Raw genomic sequence first — 8,913 nt, 5'->3', positions numbered from 1 at the left:
GCCATTAAGATAGTGGATATATATTTTTTCTTAAAATTGAGAAGTCCTCTCTCTCACGAGAAGAATAATAAATAAAATAATAAAAATCCTAGTCAAAGCCAAATACCCAATCAAACACTGAAAATAAAGAACATAAGAATTTAACATTTATTGGATTAGGTAATGAGTCTTATAAATTAGTATAGTCTAATTACAAAATGGGGTGGATAAAGATAAATGCACAATTACATTGTAGCCTTAAAGACAACGTGGAAAGTGTATATCAGGTGAATCAAGATGATAAAAGATGAATATGTTCATCCTAACGTCTTGTCAATTCATCTCAGGGCCAATACAGAGGAGGTAAATTACGGACGGTTACTAACTTTTATGATAATGACTAACATATAAGGAAGATATTTACCTCAATTTTATCGAGATTCACCTCAAGTAGCATAATGTGCCAAGAATGGAAGCAGCATTGTATATAAGGTGAATCAAGTGGCAAAAGGCGATTCGCTCGCCCCCAGCGCTCCCACCAACTCGTCCCTAGGTCAACACAGAAGAGGTAAATCACGGGTGGCTACTAGCCATTAGTGCAAATGACCAAGACATGGGGGAGGTTATGCTCGGTCACACCAAGTTTCGACCCCAATACCTCATATGATAACATCCCATGTCTTAACTATCACACCATTATATGAGGTGAATCAAGTAGCATGGTATGCTTGCATGCAACATTATTAATGACGTGACAATTAACTATTTTATAAAAATAAAAAACAAATATTTATAATCATAATGTGCCCTAATAGAATATGTAAATAGGGCAAAGAATGGTAGCAGCATTGCATGCCCACATGATGTAATTGCAACATCAATGACTTAAAATAATAAACAAAAATTTATAAATGGTTTGCTAGACATATATAGGTGACAAAAGGTGAATATATTCGTCCTCAATATCTCCGTCAATCCGTCTCAGAGTTAATACGGAGAAGGTAAATCATGGACGACTACTAGCCTTTGAAATAATGACTAACACATAAAGGAGACATTTATCTCGACTTTGTTGAAATTCGAATCCCAGACCTCATGATGATAATACTCCATATGTTAGCCACTAGACTTATTTGAGGGGACTGAATATATGTCTTAAGTCGGGGTAGATTTCCTGATTCATAATATTTAATTCTCTCATGATCTCTTTTGTAAGTCGAGTCAAGAGGATCTGAACTCGTTTTGAACTCGTTTTAAGTCGAATCTACTTTAGAAGATGTAAAACTATATAAAATATGTATATAAAAAAATAAAAAAATTTAGTTAATAGTAATAAAATAAAAATAAAAATAATTTAAATATAAAGTAATAATATAATGGGAGATAATCTATGACTTAATGTTATTATTGTAGTTTTATAAAAAGAAAAAATTATATTGAAATAAATTAAGTTTTAGCCTTTGTTTGGATGGGGTGAGGTAAGGTTCATTAATGGAAGGGGATGGAAGGGGAAGGGAGGGAAAGGAAGGGAAAGTAATATATTTATCTTGCCCTTATTTAGAAGGGAGGGAAAGTTTATGTGAGAGGAAAGGGATGGAATGAAGGTTAAATATATAAATTTATAAAAATATCCTCTTATTTTTTTAATAAATAAGCATGTGAAAAAATAAATAAGGATATAATTGTAATAATTTTTCCTTACCCTTCCTTACACCCCAATTTGGGGTGTAAGGAATTTCGCTTATTCCCGAGCATGCAAGGGGAAGCTTTACCCTTCTCTCCCCTTCCCCTTCATAGCTCACTCTCTCCCAAACAAGGGTAAAAATTCATTTTATCCATGTTTACCTTTCCCTCCCCTTTACTCACCTTCTCCCAAACAGAGGATTACGAGCACCGGCAAAAGGAAGCGAATGACCATTGCACCCTCAACTTTCAAAATTCGAACACGGCTGCGTTGGCACTTAGCACGAAACGGCGATGATCCAACCGTTAATGGTCGACTGGTAATTAACTCCAAGTTTCTGCCCAAACCTTGACGAGGGACCCTTTACTTTTAACACGAGCGCCCATTTTATTTTGTCTTCACTTCCGGTCCACTACACCCTCACTGCATCTTCTCTTTCTCTCTCCCCCCAACCCGTCGCCCCCCAAGCGTTGCGTCAAGCAACAGCTTACTTGTTGCTCCCTACGCCTCTGCTTTTTTAGGGTTTCTTTCGCAGCGCTCTCTCTAGCTCTGCGATCCCTGTCATGCGGTGCTCGTAGATCCATAGCTCAGGTAAATCTTTCTCCCTTGTCGATGACCTGCACGATCTCCACAGTCGGCGCCCCATCGCAGGCTGTTGTCGCCGTCTAGGAGTCTGTTCGAGGGAAATGTCTTCGTCTAGACGTGCGCCGGATCAGCCGCCCCCCCGGCGGATTCTGCGGACACAAACCGCGGGGAACCTCGGGGAGTCAATCTTCGACAGTGAGATCGTGCCTTCGTCGCTCGTCGAGATCGCGCCCATCCTTCGAGTCGCTAACGAGGTCGAGAGCCAGAACGCCCGCGTCGCTTATCTCTGTGAGTTTTTTTTTCTGCGCGTTCCTTGGCTGCCATGTTTTTGATTCTTGGGTTTTACATGCTTTAATTCTTGGTTTTGTATGATTCCCTGCTGCAAAACGTGCTTGTGAGATATTTTTTCTAGTTTTGGCTTTTGTCTGCTGGGAATCAAGGCCGCAATTTCCTGCTTCTGATTCTCGTTTGTAAGAGTTGCATGATTCGCTGATGCTTATCTCTTTCGTTCATTTCGGGGTTGTACATGTTTGACTATTTTTTCCCTACAATTCTACTTTGTTCTTATGATTCTTGTTGATAACAGTTCATGCACATAGTTATCTTTTGTGCGCTTCTTATCTGCCATGTGCCGGTTCTTGGTTTTCTATAATTCCTGTACTGTTGAAGATGTGTAAGAAATCTATCTTAATTTCAGCTTTTGATTAATTAGTCACCATGCCCTTAATTAGTTTGTCAGAGAAATGGAGTTCTAGAAATTCACTCTGTTTATTTTTTGAGTTCATTTTTGGGTTGGACATGTGTTTGATTTTTTTTATTATTCTAGCTGCTAAAATTGCATGCACAATTTTTGTGCTTGTATATTGCCATGCTTTGCACTAGTTCGGTCCATCAAATTACCATTCATTTGGCATGCGAAATCTCCATTAATTTAGAGCAAACAAGTTAAATAACGTATCTTAATTGAGAGATCACCACCAATAACATATTGTTGGTGCAATATTCCCTAGGTCAAGGTTGACCTGGTTAATCAAGCCTGAGTCTTGGTTTGTGTTTCGATGTTTGACAATATATTGAGTATAGATGATATGGACAATGCAGGTGCAGTTGTTCATTTGGGGAGATTGTTGATACAATTCTCGTTTGGTCAAAGTTGACCAGTTAAGATTGTGAAGGAAAGTCAAGTAGGTCAAGGTTGTTCCATACTGGTGAAAGTCCCGTGAGTGAAGCCGGGAAATCCTGGTGAGTGAAGCCAGGAAGAAAGTCTAGTGAGTGAAGCTAGGCAGAAATCCTGGTGAGTGAAGCTGGGTGAAAGTCCTAGTGAGTGAAGCTAGGCGGGAAGTCCTAGTGAGTGAAGCTGGCGGGAGGAAAATCTGTGAGTGAAGCCGGTGAAAGACCCAGTGAAGCTAGGCAATTGAGAAAGTCATGGTGGTGAAGCGACAGGAGAAATCCAGAGGGTCGAGGTTGACCGTCCGTGAGAGTCCAGTAGGTCGAAGGATACTTGCACGAGGAAGAAAAGTCCAAGTAGGTCGGAGGATTGACCGGATACTTGCAAGAAGAGAAAAGTCCGTGGGTCGAAGGATTGACGGACACTGGTGAGAGAGTCTAGGGTCAAGGGTGACCGGATGCTAGGTCTTATGTACCAACAAGTCGTGGTTGACTAGATGTTGGTTTAGGGGCTTTGGACTTGGTTTGGGCAAAACCAAGATCCGGATTGATCACCGATTGATCCGAGATCCGGATCGATCGGTGGATCGATCCGGATCTGGATCGATCCAGAAGATCCGGATCGATCGGCCGATCGATCCGGTGAGTCCCGCGAACAGAATCGATCGGTGGATCGATTCAGAGGTCCCAATCGATCGCTGGATCGATTGGGACGCCTTTTCGGTTATCCGGATCGATCCATCGATCGATCCAGGCTATTCCAGAGAGCACAGAGGCGCTCTGGATCGATCCGTGGATCGATCCAAAGCCTCCCCGATCGATTGGGAGCAATCCAATCGATCGGGATCCGACCGTTGGCGTCGATTTAAGCCGCAGGCGTTCATTTCCTTCGGCAGAACTTCACTGATTCACTCCAGATACTCTCCAGCACCTCCATAGCTCTCTCCAAGATCCAGATCGCCAGTTCTTGAAGATTCTTGGTGGCTTTTCCAAGTCAAGAGGCGAATCAAAAACAAGAAGAAGAAGTTAGGGTTAGGGTTTTTATTGTACATCTTGCAAGCTTTTGCTTATCTTGTATTTCCCTTTCTTCTTCTTGTATTGAGAGTGTTGTAGGGCTTCTCCGCCTTTGGTAGTTATCATAAAGGAGTGTTATTCATAGTGGAGGGTGCGTGAGTAGGTGTCGATCCTGGGCAAAAACCAAGATCTGGATTGATCAGCCGATTGATCCAGCAGATTTGGATTGATCAGCCGATTGATCCAGCAGATCTGGATCGATCAGCCGATTGATCCAGCAGATCTGGATCGATCCAGCAGATCTGGATCGATCGGCCGATCGATCCGGTGAGTCCCCGCGAACAGAACCCCTCTGGATCTATCGGTGGATCGATCCAGAGGTCCCAATCGATCAGTGGATCGATTGGGAGCTGCTGTTTATGCGCGATAAGCTCTGGATCGATCCAGGCTATTCCAGAGAGCACAGAGGCGCTCTGGATCGATCCGTGGATCGATCCAGAGCCTCCCCGATCGATTGGGAGCAATCCAATCGATCGGGATCCGACCGTTGGCGTCGATTTAAGCCGCAGGCGTTCATTTCCTTCGGCAGAACTTCACTGATTCACTCCAGATACTCTCCAGCACCTCCATAGCTCTCTCCAAGATCCAGATCGCCAGTTCTTGAAGATTCTTGGTGGCTTTTCCAAGTCAAGAGGCGGATCAAAAACAAGAAGAAGAAGTTAGGGTTAGGGTTTTTATTGTACATCTTGCAAGCTTTTGCTTATCTTGTATTTCCCTTTCTTCTTCTTGTATTGAGAGTGTTGTAGGGCTTCTCCGCCTTTGGTAGTTATCATAAAGGAGTGTTATTCATAGTGGAGGGTGCGTGAGTAGGTGTGGATCCTTGGACTAGTCACCTCTTGTGAGGTGGATACCAAGTAAACCATCCTTGTTAGCGTTGTATGCTTTTGTTTCTTATATTTCCGCTGCATACCATCAAAGAAACGAGCAACGCCAACGACGAGCACGCGAAGAGCTATTCACCCCCCCTCTAGCTACTTTTCGGTCTCAACAAGTGGTATCAGAGCAAGGTTGCTCTTCACCGGAATCATCGCCGGAAGGGGCAAACAAAACAAGCATAGCTAGAGGGTGAAGAAGTTGAAGCAAATTCATCAAAAGTCAAAGATTTCAAGAAGCTCAACTTCAAGATGTAATTCCAAGATGGACTTGGATTTGACACAAGGGTGGCTCCACCGTACACAAGCTTCGATTCTTGGAAATTAAGAATTGAAAATTTTCTTATGATGGAAATAGAGCAATGGTTTGCTCTAATGGAAGGCTTCAAAGCTCCAACAAACTCCAAGGGCAAGCTTCTCAAGGAAAGCAAATGGAGCTTGGAGCAAATTCTAAGGAGCGAGGCAAATGATAAAGTGACCAAGCTTTTGGTCAACTTATTGCCTAACCACATTTTGGCTCAAATCGGAGAATTCAACGATGCCAAGGAGCTTTGGAGCAAATTGACAACAATCCATGAAAAACCCTCCACTGTACCGAATCAAGAGGAATCCAAAGAGGACGACTCATTGGAGCAAGATCAAGAGGAGGACTCCGAAATTGAGAGATGCTCAACTTCCGAAGAAGAGGAAGTCCAAGAAGCTTCATCCTCAAAGGAGTGCAATTAAAAGAGCAAGGAAGGAGTATATTCCTTGTTTCATGTACAAGAGGATGAAGAAGAAGGTGAAGCCTCCACCTCTAGGATTGAGGGGGAGCAATCTTCATTGACACCGGAGCAAGAGCAAGAAGAATCCTCCACATCCGGGTCAAGAGAAGATGAGGATGAAGAAACTTCCACCTCCGCAAGTCAAGCAAAATCGAATGGAGGAATATCTTCGGATCAAGAGGAAGCTTCTACCTCCGGATCAAAAGGAGAAGATGCCACCCCTACAAGCAAAGGTATAAACATTTCAATTAATAATAAAAATCATATCATATGCTTTGAATGTAGGGAACATGGGCATTACAAAAGTAAATGCCCTAAATTGGTCAAGAAGAAGGGCCAAGTGGCACAAAAGCCCAAGGAGACCATCCCCAATACAAAGAAGAGCAAGGAGCATATTATATGCTTCTCTTGCAATCAAAAGGGGCATTACCGAAGTCAATGCCCCAAGGGGAAGAAGATGGTCAAGGCTCAAGGAGGAAGCTCAATTCAAGGGGGAGCCTCTAAGGTGAAAAGAAAGGTAACTTTCATTGAGCCTATTCCCTTGCATAATGGTAAAAAGCATGCTAATTCAAGTTTATATCATTTTAATGCTATTTACCATGAAAATAGGAGGCATGATAAAATTAAAGAAAATCATGTAGCTTATCATGTTCATGTAGCTTATCATGCTAAGACTACCACACCTAGGATTAGGAAGATAGATAAAAATCTAGACAATCACACTAAGGACCATAGTTATAAGTCTAGAAATAAAAATGCTCATGAGTGTAATGAAAAATCAAAATCTAAGGATTTAATGATAGAAAATCAAGTCTTGAGGTCAAGGCTTGATAAAATGGAAAAGACCCTAAAAAGGATGAAAAATATCCTAAAAGGGCAAAATGAGCATAGCCTAGGTTTAGGAGCACAAAGGTCATCTAATGGCCATAGAGGTTTGGGATACAAACCCAAGGCTAAGAAGGATGTGCCCTCTTACCATAGGGTTCCATATAGTTATGGAACCAACCCTAGGTCTAGTGGTCAAGTCAAAAATACTAGGAAGGTTATTCCTAAGAGTATTTTTGCAATAAATGTGACTAAGACTTCTAAGAAGTCTAAGAAAGTCACTTGAGAAGTTTTGGTTTTATTTTAAAATGACACATATTGGAAAATCATAAGACCTACCAAGTTGGGATTTTGGTATGTTCTTAGGAAATTAAAGGTAATTTGAGCCTTAATTTAAAGTGCTACTCTTGTGGAAAAATGAAATATGTCAACATTTGTGGAATAAGCTTAATTTCAATTGGCATAAATTAATCAAGAGAATTAGAAATGCCCATTTAGGTTTTGACACTCTCTTGAAGCACTTTGGGCAATCTAGGGTTTAAATTTTAGGATTAGCTAAGATTAACGATACTTAGATAGGTAATCTAGGTATTTTATTTATGCTAGACTTTGCCATGATTGTTTGCTCATTATATGCCATGACATTATGTTTTATTTTTGCACTCATGCCTTATCATGAAAATACAAAAATACCATGTCATGCTATACATACATCATGTAGTTATAAGAAAATTTTCTTTTGAAAATTATTTCTTTTTGATGTATGTCATAAAATTATCATGCATTATGCTTATTTCCTTAAAATTGAGGACAAATGACATTTATCAACAAGTCAACAAGTGACATCCTAGGTGGATGTTCAATATGCACAAAATGCCTAGATAGATATGCATGATCCCTAGATTAGGGCAAAACCAAATTTTACATCTCACAAAGACCTATAAGATGACTTGTATGTGTTTTGTCCACAATAGATACAAGTGAGATGTTAGGATGATGAACAAAACTCAACATGTTGATTTAGTGCATTTCTTTGAGTTTTAAGTTCATCAAAACACATAGTTATGTGTTTTCCCATCATTGGGAAAGCTAATGTACAAGTCATGTGCATTAAGCCCAAGGTACATGGTGGGATATTGGTTTTGAAAATGTTTTTAAAATAATTTTGGAAAACCTTGGTGAAGGCTATCTTTTGATAGTAATCACCATTGAATAGTTAGACACAAACTTGAAGAAAACACTAAAGTTTTTGCAAGTTCTCAAGTTTGTGTCAATCTTTGAAAATATGATGTATTTTCATAAAAAACTATTTTTCCATGATAAATTATACCCTAAATAATGTCTACACAAATTTTTACGATTTTTGGAATTTTGTAGAATTTTCTAAGGGTTTCTGAAATTGGCTGAAATTGAATTTCAGCAATTTCAGGCCTCCAATCGATCAGTGGATCGATTGGAGTGCCTCAATCGATCAGCCGATCGATCCAAGAAGACTGAATCGATCAGTGGATCGATTCAGCAGGGTTCAATCGATTGGAACCCAACTCCAATCGATTGAAGATGCTGATTTTGGCTGGGAAAGCTTATTTTCAGCATTTTAAACCTATTTTAGTCTAGGTAACCATTCCTAACCCCTCAAAATACATGTGTATACATAAAAAGGGTGTTTTCATATTGAAAACAAGGATGGATTGGTTAAGAAAGACTAAATTGAAGTTTAGGTTGAGGTTGATTTCAATATTGAAATTTTGAACCTCAAAACTTCTAAATTTGGATTTCCTAAAGGTTTAGGGATTCCAAGTCATTGTTGGTGCTATGACAGAAGTTATCACCATGTCTTTAGGGGGAGGAACTCTTTAAAGACATGAACACTATTTTTTCATACACCTTGGAAGGTGGTTAACCTTCTTTTAGAGGAAATGCTCAAGGTTGGGCGTTGAGATTTAATGGGGAGTGGATATTC

At 40.3% G+C, this 8,913-nt stretch overlaps 1 protein-coding gene across 4 annotated transcripts in view; it reads left to right on the top strand.

The window, feature by feature from the left end:
• Positions 1 to 2,071: 2,071 nt before the first annotated feature.
• LOC122029895 (callose synthase 3-like) overlaps positions 2,072 to 8,913 on the top strand; it is a 64,320-nt gene continuing 57,478 nt past the window's right edge. Inside the window, exons 1-2 of one of the 4 annotated variants that reach the window (XM_042589042.1) lie at positions 2,075 to 2,254; positions 2,315 to 2,536. In XM_042589042.1, coding sequence (XP_042444976.1) covers positions 2,350 to 2,536 — 187 coding nt within the window. In that variant the 5' untranslated portion in view covers positions 2,075 to 2,254; positions 2,315 to 2,349. Of the gene's footprint in view, positions 2,537 to 8,913 lie in introns of all 4 variants that reach the window. The other 3 variants (XR_006125233.1, XR_006125234.1, XM_042589036.1) reach the window with 3 other exon arrangements.

This window comes from Zingiber officinale, chromosome 1A, assembly GCF_018446385.1.
Source record: "Zingiber officinale cultivar Zhangliang chromosome 1A, Zo_v1.1, whole genome shotgun sequence".
In the NCBI taxonomy this organism is placed as follows: Eukaryota; Viridiplantae; Streptophyta; class Magnoliopsida; order Zingiberales; family Zingiberaceae; genus Zingiber; species Zingiber officinale.
This window is presented reverse-complemented; position numbering and strand designations above follow the sequence as displayed.